Source organism: Arabidopsis lyrata, assembly GCF_000004255.2.
Source record: "Arabidopsis lyrata subsp. lyrata unplaced genomic scaffold ARALYscaffold_1, whole genome shotgun sequence".
Classification (NCBI taxonomy): Eukaryota; Viridiplantae; Streptophyta; class Magnoliopsida; order Brassicales; family Brassicaceae; genus Arabidopsis; species Arabidopsis lyrata.
The window spans coordinates 10365097-10381676 of NW_003302555.1; the positions used below are offsets into that span (position 1 = coordinate 10365097).

Here is a 16580-nt window from a genome sequence, read left to right on the forward strand (position 1 = left end):
TTCCTATAAGAAAACAAAAAGGAAATTTTCTTTATCAATTTCTATAGCTATTATGAATATTAAATCTGAAATCTATACTATATAAAAGTCGAGGCTATAAACTTTTGAAGCTGTCCACCTAGGATTTTAAACCACCAATCGCGAATAGCCACTTCGTCAGTTAACATTTTAAAAACAAATTCTGTTCTTCTATCCATATTAAGTATTAGGCTATAAGCAAACTACAAGTCTACGAGATCAGATCTTTTTTCTCTAATTATATTTATGGATAATCTTTAGGAAAAAAAAAAAATTATATCAAATGGAATCGTAATTCAAGTCTTGGTTTTGTATTGTGAGAACCATTAGCTTTCTTGAGTCTTCTGAAGTGTATATAATTCAGAAATGAAAGTATGGATAGACCGTGAGAGTTTAGCCAATTGTCAGTTTATAAATTATGTGTTATAATTTTTTTCAGTCATGCATTACAGACAAAGAAAGACATAGGAAAAAATATAAAGCCCTACTTCCACTTAGCACTTCATATTCTACATTTATACATTTGATAACATATCAATCAGTCGATACAATTCTTTTCTTACAAACAAAAAAAATATATCTATGGATCTTTCATCATTGTCCTGAGCCCTAAATCCCAAAAAATCTCATTTACGTAAGCTCAGAACAACACTATCCACTTTTTTTTGCTTTTCTCTATGGACATTTCGAGTTTTTACCCGGTCCTCCGTAGTAAAAATAGTTACCCCAAACACGGTTTACTCCTCCTCTTATGTCATAACAATTTGGATGATCCGCGAGAACTTTAAGATTAGATATCGGAATAAGAGTATTGTCCCAATCTACCATTTGAAGATTCCTAAAGTAAGACGCTTTTCCAAAACCTTCACCTGCAAAATGGCCACTGCCCATTTGAGTCGAAGTATGTGAACCACCAGGTCGTGTGTTCACGATCTCACCACCGAACTGGACCATGTTCCCATGCTCTCTCAGGTGTGTGAACAGAGATACGGGCCAATATCCGACTAGTGTACCCGACCCGAATTGGAGCCACCAGTGTCCATGCTTTGGGTCCTACACGTGGAATTTTGACATATTATTGCGTTATTGGAATAATTCTAAACTATCAAAGATGGAATTCATGTATCGGAATCAGTTGAGTGAGCTATGCTGACCATGCAAAGCATATGATGGATAAGCCATGTGCATGGTTTTAATCAAGAATATTAGTACTATAATTTAAGGGAGACACTAAATTAGTGCTCAAATCAATTGCGTTTAAATTGTTAGGAGACAATTCTATTAAATTAATGTGACGTGCAATAAGTCAATAACTATATGGTAGACACTTAAGAGTACTCAAAACTCGAGTTAAAGTCCTTCTTTATGCGGTTGTGCGTGCCCCACGGCCCCCACCCAATGGGAACAGATTCTAGATAAAGGATTAGTAAGTATAAACTAATCAAATGGTTATGCATGGAAAAGAGAAATACCTTCCATATCAATAAACTTATATCGAATTGTCCACCTTTATACGACGAAACGGGTGAAATTGCCGCTCCGATTGCGATTCGATTGTTTGTTTGAACAAAACCAGAACATAGTAAGTTATAGCATCCTGTTGCTTGGTAGGCATCCGACTGCAACAACACAAAATAGTAATAGCTTTTTAATAATTTTAAGAAAAACAGAAAAACAAAAAGTTTTTGATCAAAAGATAATGGAAGTTGGATGAAAAGTTATACCGTCCAATAGGTGAAGAATCTTGGATTAGTGTCTCCGTACAGCTCCGGACTAATCTGTCCAACATAATCAAAATGCTAAAAATTTAGAAGCATTTAGTCTAAGTAAATACTACCTCTGTTCCTAAAAGATTGATTTTCTAGAGATTTCACATATTTTAAGAAACAATCATTGTTTAATTATTTATTTTTATTAAACATTTTTAATAACCTATGAACCAATAGTAATCTGAAACAGTTAATCATTACGTCTTGAAATCTACGAAAATAAACTAAAATTAAAGAAAAAATCTAAAAAATCAATCTTTGTGGAACAAACCAAAACGGTAGAACATCAAACTTTTAGGAACGGAGGGAGTAAGAGATACAAATACAATTACAATAAATTATTTCTATGAAAAAATAAGGAGGTGATGGATGACACGTGCCTGCCAACCAGCTTCGATGGTATTAAGATCGTCGGCGAAAGAACCGGCGATGACCCAAATCTGAGATAGACTAAACTCGTATTGGCTTATGACACGTGGCGTCCACACGTTTATACTTGCTTTTGCTCCGTAATATTGACTTCCCGATACGTATCCAACCGCATGCTACAATTTATTTCCATAATGCTAAAAGATAATTTGTTTGTAAATCGAGAAAAAAAAAAAAAGTGGAACTAGAGAATTATATTTCTTTTTTTTCTTATAGATTTGAGCAAAGAATAATATTCACTCTGACAAGTAAAATTCTGTTTATGGCATTGCAAAGATTTGCGAGAAAGGTAGTTTTTGGTATTATTAATGTATCTATCTGTTTTTTCAAAAGAAATTAAGAAAAGTATATAAACGTCTGACTTTATGATAAAGTTAATTAATCTAATGATACGTACCTCGTGGCCATTACTGCTCGAATCCCTTCTCACGCGCCTGATTTTCCGACCAAATCTACGGACAGAACTTGCTCTTAACATGTCTTGTTCAGTCGTTCTTCTGATCGGAATCGTACCTTCCGGGCAAGACTCACCGGACAAGCTCCAAAGCTGAAAATTTTCATAGGATTCGTTTTCTTGGCTATACCCTATGGGCATCTCCGGTGGATCCTAAACATGTTTTCAGCGAAGTTAGAGGCTTTTGAGATTGAAATAGTTATAATAAGAAGAACAAGAAAATGTGAGTACCATTGGTCTTTGTCCTTGTAACAAAGGATGATCAAAAGCAGGCTGGTTATGAGATGGAACACAATCTATCGTATCTCCATCTGAGCTCTGCAAACATCACAAGAACATTACATGACTTAGTTTATATATAGAAGAAATAAACAGTTTAAGGAATAGAGTTTTTGGATTTACATGAATGGTCTTGATGGCTGGTTTATTGATCTTTTGGAGTTGTTTTCTGATGAGCTTCAGCTTTTGAATCTCTTTTAGAGGCCGGAGAATCTCAGTTTCAGATGTCGAATTTGGTGGAGAAGCAGAGGAGGAGAAGAGACAGAGTAAGAGAATGAAAATGAAGATCAAACAAGAAGAAGAAGACATTGTAATGGCTGAGGAGTGAGGATGAGTCTCCTCTTTTTCACGGTATTGACTTTTCTGAAGAGTATGTAAAACACTTTTTGTGTGGTGTTGATGTGTGATGAAGATGAAGGCAAAACATTTATTGCAAGCTTATTGTTGTTGTTCGTCTTCTTCATGTCACTGACACATCTTTCAACAAACCCATTAAAGACATAAGTCACTTCTCTAAGTAAACCTAGACCCCCAAAGAACCAAGAATTAATGAATCAACTCACCCCTCAAAAATAAATGAATTAGTGTATAGTAGCGTAAATTGATAGAATTCTGTGTTGAGAAAGTTTTGGAGCATGTGGGTTTACACATAAGGTGATATAAATACTAGGTAGTGATGAAATCATGGAATGGTGTTAATTTTTTTATTTACTAGGGTTTTGGGAGGAATTTTGTATATTAATTAAATGATGAAAAGGAGAGAATAGATTTTGATGCAGCTTTATCGTAATGTGAAAACGGTAATTTTGTGGTAAAACATGGATTTGGTTTGAAAGATAAAAGTTGAAAACTTAAGATCTTGATTTTCTCAGTTATTCTAGACGTTTAACTTCTGTTTCCACTTTCCACATACATTTGAATATCCAGCTACTTTAACAATCTATTATTTATTCCATCGTGTCAAAGAAAACTAACACTCATTTAGTTTTACATTTCGTCATATTAATTTTGGTACGTATGTGTTGGTCGATTTCTCTTGAATATACTAAAAGGTACATTGTCCTTTGTCCAAAATTATTTAACTAAAAAATAGTTTTTCATAAGTCTCAAGCAATTGGGCATAATGATTTGCAAAGCATGAATTTTCATGTTACTACGACCTACAAGGATGCATGCATGAAGTACTTATAGGCTCCAACATCCAAACTCCAAGAACTCGTTCGTTAATTAATATTTAAACTCAAATTTTTTAAAAATGTATGAATGTAAAATTATATTCAACAAAAAAAAACTGTTTTACAATGAATGCGTCAACAAGTGGAAAGTTCGAAAAAAATTAGAAGAGTTTGATATATAGAAAAATTAATTGCCACTAGTCTGAAACCAGTAGTGTAAACCTCCTTCAAAGAGTGGTGAATCCGTCAAAGTGATTACGAATGTTACCAATGCTTCTTAACATTTTAAACATTTAGGCCAATGAGTTTATTAAATAGCAAAAAGATAGATAAGTTTGGTTACTTAATATATTACTACTTGAGATGCTTTAGATTGATATATCTTAGATATTTGGCTCAAGGTGCTCGTCCACCTGGATATTTCCATTACAAACAAATAAAATCAAGTGTACTGATTATCGTGTTGGAATTTTTACTAGGCACCTTAAATTTTTAGAATTCACTATTTAATCTTATATAACTTGGTCTAGAAGAGAATCGTTTTTAATAAAGCAAGTAGTCAAGTACGAAGTGTGGAATGGACCTCGAGAGTGAATTTGTTAAAATGATATTGTCTAGTCTTTAAAAATCGAGGGAATGATTGAGAGCCAAAGCATGCAAACATGTAATGTTGCCTTTGGATTTCTATTATATATTTAATTTCATAACTTTGGTATAAAAAAAAAACATGATTGGATGCGTTTAATATGAATGTTCCTAGCCAATCATGATTTTGTTATTTCTCATTATTTTTCTTTTTGACAAAACGAAAAAAAAAAAAAAAGATTACACATATAAATTTGACCAGACTTTGACGCTTAAGTTTGACTTACCATGCCTTCAAAAGAATCAAATTCAGCTTGATTTAGACCTTGAGAAGTTTAGCAATGAACAATATATACTATCAAATGTGCAACAAATGTATATAGGAAAAAAATAACAGTTAGAGTAACATTTTAATAATTATTTGATAGGAAGATAGAGAAAAGGAGAGAGAGAGAAAAAAAGTTAAAGAGAGTTAAAGATGAGTATTAAAGCTAACAAAAGGAGAATGGAAACAGTTTGATGTAAGAGCAATGATAGTGTCTCTAAAGCAACCTCGAGAGCTCAGCTTTTTCCAATTTTATCTCGAACAATACCAGTAAGGATCTTAGTTAATTAGATCATTAAGGACATAATGTTTGAAACAAAGTACGTTTCGGCGTTGGAGTTATTAACTATGACATGATGAGACATGATTTACAAAGCGGCGTGAAAGGTTGGACGTTAATGTTCGGACCATGCATTAACTTTGTTTAGGGTACATCATAATGGATACCTATTGTGAGTTGTCCATTAATGATGTAACCATGACAATATTACAGATTCTAATACACGTACTAGTTAAGAAAACCAAAAAAAAAAAAAAGAGAGGTTAAGATTACACATTGAACATGCGATTATCTATCATTTTAAGGGATTTTTTGCAAGTATTATCATAGGTCATAGGGGGAAAATCTGCCTGAGGTGAATTGCAATTTCTTTTAACAAGTTGCATTGCCTTGGTTTAGCTACATTGGGCTGATTTTCGATAAATCATATGATTGTCTTTCTTTTTGTGGAAGCATTTGACCCTTACTTGTAATTGTCTTTCAAAATGACAAAAGTTTTACTCGCATCCTTAAATCTGAATTTAGATATGATCTCCCTCCTCCAAATAAAGAAAACCTATTAATTAAAGACTTTTGTTTTGCAATGGTTGCGGTTGAATGCTTAATTTCTCTCAAAATAAACCTACAGATTTAGAACCTCAAATCAAAGAGTGAAAAAGAGAAGTAGAACAGTATATCTAACTAATATAACATTACGAATTAAAACTTTTAAGACATGGAACAGAAATTGACATGTTTGAAATTAGAACCCGGTGTCCAAACATTTTCCATCTACATACACACATGATCGTCATCCTCTCTCTTTTTGTTTGTTTTTCTTGTTTTTTTTTAAGTGAACTTAATCAAATTAAAGAAATAAAATAACAAAGAAATAAACCCATAAAAACATTTTTTCATTCGAAATCCCCAATTCTCCTTAAAAATCAATGTTTAACGAGGGTTGAGAGCGCCAAGCAATTATCAGCCATTTTATACAAAACGCCAGCAGATTTATAAATGACGTTGATCTCCCGAGTTTCCTTCATCGCGTCGCTGCAAGTATCGTAATCCGTCAACGCGGCACTAAGGTTAATGTTAAGGCTAAAACCATCATTTTCCTTAATGTTGGTAAGAGCCTTGTCCAAATTGTCAAACGCGCTATTGAAGTTGGACAAACAAGTCGCGACTCCTCCATCGCGTTTCAGCTCTTTCTCGGCGATTTCTTTGGCTTGCCTCGTCCGTTTCATCAGCTCTCTAATGGCCACATCCGTCGCTGCGTTCACATTAGTTTGACCCTTAATGGTACCTCTGCACAATGCCGGAAAATCCGAGACCGTGCAGGGGTCAGCGAGAGAAAGACTCAACGCTGCCATGCTTTGGCTTGAGGTAGCGGCGAAGAGGAAGATCGCCCCGAGGACGGTCATATAGGGATTGATAGACATTGTGTGTATGGTATATACACGGAAACGTATATATATTGTGTGTATATATACACGTTCTTGTGTTTGTTTGTTGAACACCGGGTGGTGGATTAGTTTTGATGAAGAAGAGGGAGATGAGTTTATATATGGGTATGCAATAAAATGGTTATATTTAGTTAGTTTTTGAAGAAGTATTTTGACTGATTTGCCACCGGTGAATTAGACTGGACATTTCTATTTTGGTATGTGTTGTTAATTAGGTATGATATTGGGTTATCGTTTTCTTGTTAAATTGATTGTATTGTTTTGAACTTATTTTGTTTTTCTATTTTGGGGACAAATCTATATTTTCTGTTTTCATATGGATGTCTTTGAAATTGAGTTGAATTTCAGTTACATATGTACAGTATTATGTCAGCATATATAGCTAAGATTAAGAATTATTACTTTTACCAAATGGTACGTAAATACGTAATTGATAAGATAAGAGATAAGATCTTTTTGGATGAAACGGCTAATTAACAAACAAAGAAAAGTGATTTGTTTAGGTTTATTGTGGTGGGTTTTGTGTGAATTTCGAGTTGTGAATTTTCTTGTTGCTCTAACTAATATTGAAAAAAAAAAGATACAATCCTGATATAGTGACTTAGAAGAATTTTAAATTAATAATGCTACTAATTATTTGCACACTATACTTTAATCAACCACCATATTTACCAAAACAATGTAAATTAAACTTTTTAATGTGTTTTCTATCATTTAATTACTTGATATAGTGTATGTCACCAAATTTATTAACGTGTATCAAAATTGAAGATGCGGGGACCTAATTGTACTTCTAAAAACGTCATATGTTACTGGTTGTAGCAAGTTTGGATATGAATTATGAAGTTACTAATCCATGAAAAATGTCTTAAATTACTAATCCATGTAGGGCACCATTACAACTCTTAGCTGTATAATTAAATGTTGCATTTGTTATTTTTCTCTCATTAACAAAAAAATTCATGTTCACAATTACTTGTGTATGTCTGTTTCTCTCTATTTATCTAGTAGCATCTTCTCCTCAAGTAACCAATCAATGGCAATAACATCTTCTTCCATCTCCTTGCTCCACAAGGCCTTTGTTTATTCCCCCACCAAATTCTTTACCTATTCTCCCTAAATCTTCACAAATCTTCCTCCAAATCTCTCAACTGATTTCCTCGTTGAAGCCTTTGAGACCATTATTAGGAATGTGGCCTAACTTAACCCAAAAGCTAGCTCAAGAGTTAAGGATTGCCACATCCTTTATATATTACCCAAAGATCTTAATCCCAAGCAATGTGGGACATTCTAATAGGTCTCCTCGAGATGTGGGTGGGAAACGGTCCAACGGGAAACAGCCCAAGCCCAACATCTCGGAAATACAACAAGACATGCCACTTATATGGGCCACATAGGTGGGAAACCATTTGTGTGGGAATTTGCTTGTTGGGCCAACCTTGCTCTGATACCATATTAGGAATGTGGCCTAACTTAACCCTTAACTCGCTCAAGAGTTAAGGATTGCCACATCCTTTATATACTACCCAAAGATCTTAATCCCAAGCAATGTGGGACCTTCTAATAGGCCTCCTCGAGATGTGGGTGGGAAACGGTCCAACGGGAAACAGCCCAAGCCCAACATCTCGGAAATACAACAAGACATGCCACTTATATAGGCCACATAGGTGGGAAACCATTTGTGTGGGAATTTGCTTGTTGGGCCAACCTTGAGCTCTGATACCATATTAGGAATGTGGCCTAACTTAACCCAAAAGCTAGCTCAAGAGTTAAGGATTGCCACATCCTTTATATACTACCCAAAGATCTTAATCCCAAGCAATGTGGAACTTTCTAATAGGCCTCCTCGAGATGTGGGTGGGAAACGGTCCAACGGGAAACAGCCCAAGCCCAACATCTCGGAAATACAACAAGACATGCCATTATTAGGAATGTGGCCTAACTTAACCCAAAAGCTAGCTCAAGAGTTAAGGATTGCCACATCCTTTATATACTACCCAAAGATCTTAATCCCAAGCAATGTGGGACATTCTAATAACCATCTTTGCCTACCCAGGAAGCGCATTGATGGCATTCACCAAGCACTGAAACATTCCACAATCCGAGACTAACTGCAAGGCATTGAGCATTACATCGCCTAAACCGGTGACGTGGGATTTGCTCAATGCCTCCATCTTCTTGTTGAGGGAATGTGGAAGTGATTGAGCGCTTTGCGGATTGTGGAAGTGATTGAGCGTTTGATGTATGGCCATCGATGCGTTGTAGCTGGAGTGATTTAGTGCTTAGTTGTTGTATCCATAAAAGTTTATGGTAGATTACGTATTTAAAATATAAATGATGGATATGAATCCCTGGATCAGACATGTTGCTCACTTGCTCTTATTGAAATATTCTTTACTCTAAGTAAATATAAACAGAGACAAAATGCATAAAGATTCATGGTCATCGTTGGGATCAGAAACAGATTACACTGACAGTTTGATCAAAGAAGTAAGTTATACAGATAAAAACAATTCCTCTACATTATCGGCATCATCCTAACGCAAAGCGTTTCTCTTCTCTTATAACAATCCAGATAAAGATAGTGTGAATCTATCTGGTATAGAAAGGCAGTCGAAAGTTATTCGTTTACCTCTCAGCGACCAAATTCCCCATGAAACCACCGCTTATCTCATAATGGCAGGCACTTGAGAAGCCAGCTTCTAAAGCAAGAGTCTCTAGCTCTTCTCCTGCAAAAAGACATTTGACATTCCAATCAGCAAATCAAAACACGATATAGTATAAGCCCTTCAAAATTGGATGGAATTAACAACAGGTGAAAATGTCGCAAATCCGATCACGAATACAAATATCAGCTGTGCCGTGTACTGAAAAGGCATATATGCTATCAACAGAGAACGAACCTGTTAGGTACCCATTGATTGAATACTTCAGATATTCATACTCCTTTGCAAGACCATAAACAGTAGCCACAGGGACAACTACATTGTCAATCATCCAATCCTTACAAAACCAAAAACACCAACCCAAATGATTTCCTAAGAATACAATTAGCAAACTAAATGAAACCACACAGCACAGTCATAGTAAGAAACAAAAAGCACCTGCATAAACGTCGTAACAGATTGGTTGCTCTTATTGAAATCAAGTATGGACACCCTTGAACCTGAAAACCAACAAGAGAAATCAAATAAAACATAACACTAGAAAAAGCCTTGACTAAAAATCAAATATACAACAAAAAAACACAGACCTGGTTTCAAAACCCGATACATCTCCTTCATAGCTCGAAGTCTATCAACAACGTTTCTAAGACCATAACCCATCGTAATCGCATCGAATTCACAATCATCAAATGGCAAATCAATAGCATCACCTTCAATCCACCTAACAACACATTCATAAAATATCAGTTTTAACTCTTTCCCAAGAAACGTTACAACAAAAACAACAAGCAAGATTTTACCAGTGCTCACTCTATACACTTATAACAAGACCTTGCTTTAAGATTCTGTCTTGATGCTGCAACAGCTAATTGTTCAGATGAGAAATCCAAACCCAACACCTATAATGTATTACCAAGTTACTAAATCAAGAATCTCACAATTAAGCTAAGCCACATTTCAAGAACACAAACCTTGCCAGTTGAACCAACTTTCTCAGACAAAAGAAACGCTAAATCACCACTTCCACAACACAAATCAAGAACATTATCTCCTGTTTTTGCTCTATTTGTCACATCAAAACAACAAAAATCAGAAAATAGAGATAATCAAAACACAGAACATAGACTCTGATGTAATACTCTCACTCACCCGCTCCATGAGACAGTCATGTTCTTCCAAATTCGATGTTGGCCAAAGCTTAAGAGATCATTCAACTGCGAAAACATAGAAGAAGACGACGATTTGTCAGGGAAAGGTTAAAGATGAGGAGATAAGAAGAAGAAGGGATTGTTTTCAAACATTATCGTAAACTGGAGCAATGCGGTTGAAGAGAATCCGGCGTTCGTTTGAGCATTTGACTACCATTCTCCGTCGCGATCGGGAATTCGGCAAGAGCTTGCCGGTGAAGGTCACCGGAGAGACGATACCAAGTACTAGAGCCGCCATTTTTTGGCCGTCGATTAACGATCATGTTGTTTTGTTCCGCATACTCGGATTGGGTCAAAATCTGGTTTCAGTTTGCTAATGGGCCGATGGTGAATTATTTTGCTAGATAGGTAAAAAATTGGCTAAAATTAGCATAGCATACATGAAGGTAAAACTGTAAATAAAAGAATGTGTTTAATTTAGTGTGATTTACACAAATAACAAGATATTATGTAATTAGTTTTGATAGATTAATCTAACTTATCTACTAGTTCTATTTTTTTATTCATCGTTTTGATAATGAGAGGGTAAAAAGCTAAATTCTTTGAATGTCAAATCATGAGAGAACAAACATTAGGAAAGAGACCAAAGAAGTTATGTTTATTCACCGATAATAATAGTTACAAAGCATTTTGACTTGTTCCTTCTCCTACATGTGAGTGAGTGTAATATTCATTCATGTGTCGTCCCATGCTTCACTCTCTCTTTCTTTTTTTCTTCTTTGTCGGCAAAGCAAGGCAGAATTATACATGTCAAATACACCCATCTTTTTTTTTATCAACGTTAAATAAATACGGTAAATAAATTCATTCCTCGGTAAAGAATGATCCACTAGAATCATCCATCATAGCGAAAGGCATATTCTCGGATGGTTTCCAATGACGTTTCCTTTGGTTTATAAACCAATTGTTGATTTGTTTCTGGTCTAAGCCCGTTGCATCAGCTAAAGCTATCTTATCACCTTCCTGTGTAACACATCAACATATAAAAATATAAGTGTACTGGTTAGTTAGGTCGCGGATGATAAGTGTTGTTTTGCTTACAGTAGGGTAAGGCCACTTATAATGGAGATTCCACCAATCAAGAAGAGCTTGTCTTGCTTCTCTAGGTAGCTTTCCTTTCTTTTTCTTCTTTGAAAACTCCAGCTTTAAAGAACTTATACGGCTTCCAAATTTGCGTAGCAACCTATCCTTGAGATCACGGTCTTCGCATCTTTGTTTACCGTCTTCTGCTAACTCATGATCACCTCCACTCAGTTCCTCGTCAGATGATATTGCACCATCCTCTGTTACACAAATTAACAACTCAGTAACTTTCTAGGCCTCAAAAATTCAACATATGTCACATGCACGTAGAGAAAACAGTAAAGAGAATGGTTATAGCAAGTAAATGTAACATAAGTAGACTACTAAAGGATAATCACTATTCACACTACCATGAACATGTTTAAATGGGCTTTCTCGGCTAAAACGGCTAAAGAGAAGAGAGAGAGGGCAAAAAAAGGAAAGAAGAAAGAGTGGTAAGGGGGAGAGAATATCGAGGACGCACACGATTGAGTGCAGCAGTCAAAAAACCGCCGCAGTGAATAGTTACCTCCATTGTCATTTGTCAGGGAGAGGACTAATAAGTCTTGTCCCCATGAGGAGACATCCCCCTTTGGCCTACTCATTACCCAATCTCAATACGACACGTGTTAAATACCACATAGAGGTTGTGTGAACCCCCGGAAATAACGCTACACCTCATATTTATGTTCTCCACAACACCCCAAAACTCAAATTTCCTTTCAGTCTCTCTCTTTCTTTAATGAATTTGAACATTTATATATATGCCCCAACGACTCTACTGACCCACTTACCAAGCTTTTCTGACACCAAAACTCAACCCAAAGATGATTCAAGAACATTACCTGATTTTACAATAGTTTTGTCTATGTGGCAGAAACTATAGTCGGACCAAGCAACCGTGGTTAGTCCCAATTAAAAGATCTAGTCAGTCATGCAAAATAATGGACTACATACACAATGTTAAAAGAAAAAAAATGTTCAGTTTTAACATGTATAAAGAAAGTTAAATGATCCTACAATCTCTTAAATTAAATCCAAACATAACTAGAGAGATCAAACAGGCCATTATAAATTACGAAGATATCTTAAAATGCATAAAACATGAGCTGATCAATATTAGAGAGACCATTACGTTCACATAATATTGTATACACAATATACTACACGTAAGAGTCGTTAGGTTAATAGTTTACTGGCAAAACACGATAGTTAGTATGTGGTTGAGATAATATTATTACAATTTCAGCAATGCATTGACTGCTTGGAAAATAGGGTTGACTGAAGAAGGTAACATGCAAGTAGACACGTGCAAGTAGCGTGCCGCAGAGAGACATAATACGACCCACCAAGGGAACAACGCAACCAGAGGGCATGGCAAAAGAGTTGAGAAAGATAGAGAAGAAGCATAGTCACAGTCTCTTATAGATGATTTGATTGTGGTGTGTAGAGAACCCTATGTCTTTCTTTTTTTTTTCTCTTTTTTAAACCAAATCACAAATAAAATCTTCGGAGAGAAAGTTGGTGGGGTCATTAGCGGAATCCGCGGGAGTCCATGTGACTTTTCTACTTTTACTTTATAACAAAAACCAAAAGAACCTCTAATTCAAGCTTATCATGCACTATGTTCCTATTCTTCCCATTGCAATATTCTTATCTTCTAGATCAAATATGCAAACATGAAACATTGATGAGATTGCATGCAACAAGACAAATGTTGACTAAAAAAAGTCAATTAAGAGACCATCCTCTCTCAGTAGCAAGATGACCAAGCATTAGAAGAAAAGAATGTGTATGTAGCTTTTCAGCAAGTCCAAAGAAGGGCGTTCGCTAAATTTGCATTACCGTATCACAACAATCAAGAATTGGGAAATCAAAAATCTATATGATCACTTTAGTGGAAGAACCCAAAGCATGTGATTGAACTGAGAAATTAGTAGATAACATCACATCCCATGTGAATCTTGTCTAACAATTGTAAGCTTCTTTTTCTTTATTAGTTTATGATTGTATTCAGGTGAAAGAAAAAGATGGTTATATAAAGCTCACACCCAATAAAAAAAAAAAACCCAGATGAGATCATTCAAAAAGCAAGTTGTACTTCGAACAAATTTTAAAATAATTAATCACAAACATTCGTCCATTATGGACAACTTGCAGTGATCTATTACCTTTTCCAGTTGATTCTCTATGCTAACTCTCGATTAGTTAATAACATATAAGCTGATGTGTTTTCATATCTCAGCAGCATTTTTTCCTCAATAAACAATATTACCAAAGTATAAGTGGAAGCTGCATTTGAGATCTACCACGATAATGGAAAAACCCTGCAAAGCTGAAAAAAGTCCAACAATCTATGGAGTTACATTTCTTTACAGCTAACTCTTTCAGGTGGAGTTTTTCTTTCTATTTTAAATTAAAAAAATTTCCCAAGGCATTACAATGTTTTTGCTAGTTTTAGAACCATCCATGTGTGGTCTAAAGAGATAATATCAGCAAATCCACAAAGAAAGGCCACAAAGAAAGGCACTTCTTTGAAGCATTTCATTCATGTATAAGCATAAAACCTAGACCCTCTAAACACCATGAGTCAGTTTTGGTTTATTACTCACATGTATGTCCAACAAGACTCCAACAAGGACATGCAGATAAGAGTAGCCACTTGGCAATGTTACTATTTCCGATGATCAACCAAAATCTCCTTACTTTTGTTCTCAAACCGTTGGAACTTGAAATAGACCAAAGTTAAGTTCTTCATAATAAATGTCGTATTCAGGATTCAACAGAGAATGTCGTTTTGTAGACTTCTAAAATATAATTTCAGTCATATCTTTATTATTTTAATCTACTAATTAGATGGATAATATTGTATGGTACATATTATTAAGACATGTATAATAGAATTTTTACTACTAAAAATCTTTAAGCATACGTAGAAATTATAATGAAAACTTACTTTTTCTATTATGAGATCTCCAGTATCCATGAATAAGCTTAAAAAGGTGTTTTTAATTGCTAATATAACTTGTTTGGCTTATTGGTTAAAAAATCATCTCACCAAGAGAAGTTGGAGTCCTAGAAAAGCTGGTAATCCCAATAAGTAAACAATGTAAAGAAGAGGGAAGCGACTTACAATCGTTAAACGAGAAGTGAAGTAAAATAAGATCATGAAAATCAACTACACTTATTGTTAAAAAGTTATGACTAGGTTTTTCTGTCAATTGGGTTTCACTGGAAAAAAGCAACAAGTTGAAAAAACATTCAGTACGCAACAAGCCTCTGAAACGTCAAAATCAGAATCTCTACCGCAAAAGTTTATTGCTTTCTACACCATTTTCTTTCTGACAGAGAAAGAAGGGAAAAAGATATAAAGTAAAAATGTATGATTAGCACAAAGATCAAATACAAGAAGAAGAGGAAATCCCCACCCCACTCCAACACCCTAATCCCATGGCTAAAACATTAAATGAATGAGTAAAATAATTGCACAACACCTTAAACAGACCTTTGTCTCCTGAGTTTCAACGTGCCCAAAAAAAAAACCAGCCACAAAACAAAACCCATCAAGGTCCCGAAAAAGTAGCTATGGAAACGAAAGTTGTGGCTCAGTCACCAAACCTAGGGTTTATCTTTTTGTCTATTTTGCTTCTGATCACTTAAAAAACCTAGGGTTATTTTATCAATAAGCAACCAATCATTTTTCAAAAACTGGTCATATGAATCAAAAACCTATGGAAAGATCGAGGAAGGCATAATATTTAAGTAAAAACAACACAAAAGATCAAAAACATCACTCAGAGACTAACCACCAAATTGAACCACTAAACCAGAGAGGGTTAATTTAAGACATACCAGAAACTCCTCTGGCAGACTCGACACCAGTACATAGGTTCCGTAGCTGCATCTCAATCTTGTTCAAGAAACACGTAGCCTCGTCAAACGGTCTTGCTAGATCCGATTTGTATTTCACCAATATATCGCAGTACGTTTCCTGAAAGTAAAAACTATCTTCTTAAGTAAAAAAACTAAAAATAATAAAAAAAATCCGAACAAAAATCGGAAAAAAAAAAAAGAGAAGAGAAGGAGACCATAAATTCATCAAGCTCAGGATCAGCTCCAAAGCAATACGAAGGAACAACTTCTTGCTTATACACATCACTCTCCCGTTGAATCTCCTCCAGCAAACACGCTATCTCCGGTGGTGCTCCGACCTGTTTTTCAAATTATGAAATTGTTAAAACTTAAAACCATAAAATTATAAAAACAAATCAATACCGTTTATACAGTTTTTTCAAAGCTTCTCAATCTTATCTTTATCCTTAAAAAGTGAAACCTAGATTTTTCTAAGTGATAACAAAACAAAGTGAACGATCACCTTTTGGCAATCGATGTAGGCCTGAAGTAAGCGAGGATACGAAGGATGACAAGCGATTTTGGTCTTGATGACACTTAAAGAAACGTTATCATCATTTCTTCGGATCTCTGGAGCGATAGAAGCCGCCTCCGAAGATAAAGCGGAGGCGGCTGCTGAGAGTAGCTCGTCGGATCCGAAAACATCAGAGACATGATTTTCACCGGCGGAGGAACATAGTAAAGCTTGGTAATCAGAAGGAAACATGAGACTCTCCGGTGACATCATCAGAACCGACTTATCTGAATAATCACCGGCCGAATGGAAATTGTACATTCCATCCATTAGTATAAGATCTCCGGTGCGAACTCCTCCGTCTTCTAAATCGTCTTCTTGAATTGTCTTCTGAAAAATCAAGAATCGATGAAGAAAAATAATATGAAACCGCCTGTTTAACAAACTTTTGGGTTCTTCATATATTATTTATTTCTATGGGAGTGTGTAGAGAGAGAGAGAGGGGCTCAAGGGATCTTA

The 16580-nt window shown here is 35.4% G+C and overlaps 4 protein-coding genes across 4 annotated transcripts; all 4 read right to left on the reverse strand.

The window, feature by feature from the left end:
- Positions 1-483: 483 nt before the first annotated feature.
- Positions 484-3719, reverse strand: LOC9329341. The gene is made up of 7 exons (XM_002893234.2): positions 3073-3719; positions 2902-2988; positions 2614-2823; positions 2168-2332; positions 1743-1796; positions 1491-1637; positions 484-1071 (listed from the first exon to the last, which is right to left on the reverse strand). Exons 1-7 carry the CDS (start codon positions 3256-3258, stop codon positions 694-696), a joined length of 1227 nt encoding a protein of 408 aa, XP_002893280.1. The 5' UTR covers positions 3259-3719; the 3' UTR covers positions 484-693.
- A 2259-nt stretch (positions 3720-5978) lies between these two features.
- On the reverse strand, positions 5979-7201 carry LOC9329342 (pectinesterase inhibitor 1). The gene has a single exon (XM_021010883.1). It carries the CDS (start codon positions 6733-6735, stop codon positions 6238-6240), a length of 498 nt encoding a protein of 165 aa, XP_020866542.1. The 5' UTR covers positions 6736-7201; the 3' UTR covers positions 5979-6237.
- Positions 7202-9138: 1937 nt separating this feature from the next.
- Positions 9139-10915, reverse strand: LOC9329343 (2-phytyl-1,4-beta-naphthoquinone methyltransferase, chloroplastic). The gene is made up of 8 exons (XM_021015283.1): positions 10725-10915; positions 10575-10639; positions 10397-10487; positions 10236-10324; positions 10013-10146; positions 9864-9925; positions 9663-9762; positions 9139-9488 (listed from the first exon to the last, which is right to left on the reverse strand). The coding sequence occupies exons 1-8, from the start codon at positions 10869-10871 to the stop codon at positions 9388-9390; spliced, it is 789 nt and encodes a 262-aa protein (XP_020870942.1). The 5' UTR covers positions 10872-10915; the 3' UTR covers positions 9139-9387.
- A 295-nt stretch (positions 10916-11210) lies between these two features.
- LOC9329344 (homeobox protein knotted-1-like 6) lies at positions 11211-16580 on the reverse strand. Its single transcript, XM_021014895.1, has 5 exons — positions 16071-16580; positions 15784-15906; positions 15548-15686; positions 11675-11916; positions 11211-11596 (listed from the first exon to the last, which is right to left on the reverse strand). The coding sequence occupies exons 1-5, from the start codon at positions 16389-16391 to the stop codon at positions 11438-11440; spliced, it is 984 nt and encodes a 327-aa protein (XP_020870554.1). The 5' UTR covers positions 16392-16580; the 3' UTR covers positions 11211-11437.

What these genes read in the sequence shown, in the direction of transcription:
- LOC9329341 (XM_002893234.2), bottom strand. Translation starts at nt 3,258, where the DNA reads ATGTCTTCTTCTTCTTGTTTGATCTTCATTTTCATTCTCTTACTCTGT. An exon ending in CAGCCATCAAGACCATTCAT is followed by an intron (nt 2,989 to 3,072) that starts GTAAATCCAAAA and finishes TGATGTTTGCAG; the next exon opens with AGCTCAGATGGAGATACGAT. An exon ending in TACAAGGACAAAGACCAATG is followed by an intron (nt 2,824 to 2,901) that starts GTACTCACATTT and finishes AAACATGTTTAG; the next exon opens with GATCCACCGGAGATGCCCAT.
- LOC9329342 (XM_021010883.1), bottom strand. Translation starts at nt 6,735, where the DNA reads ATGTCTATCAATCCCTATATGACCGTCCTCGGGGCGATCTTCCTCTTC.
- LOC9329343 (XM_021015283.1), bottom strand. Translation starts at nt 10,871, where the DNA reads ATGGCGGCTCTAGTACTTGGTATCGTCTCTCCGGTGACCTTCACCGGC. An exon ending in AAGTTGGTTCAACTGGCAAG is followed by an intron (nt 10,325 to 10,396) that starts GTTTGTGTTCTT and finishes AATACATTATAG; the next exon opens with GTGTTGGGTTTGGATTTCTC. An exon ending in CTGTTACGACGTTTATGCAG is followed by an intron (nt 9,763 to 9,863) that starts GTGCTTTTTGTT and finishes TGGTTTTGTAAG; the next exon opens with GATTGGATGATTGACAATGT.
- LOC9329344 (XM_021014895.1), bottom strand. Translation starts at nt 16,391, where the DNA reads ATGGATGGAATGTACAATTTCCATTCGGCCGGTGATTATTCAGATAAG. An exon ending in GTCTGCCAGAGGAGTTTCTG is followed by an intron (nt 11,917 to 15,547) that starts GTATGTCTTAAA and finishes TTTGTGTAACAG; the next exon opens with AGGATGGTGCAATATCATCT. An exon ending in ATAAGTGGCCTTACCCTACT is followed by an intron (nt 11,597 to 11,674) that starts GTAAGCAAAACA and finishes TGTGTTACACAG; the next exon opens with GAAGGTGATAAGATAGCTTT.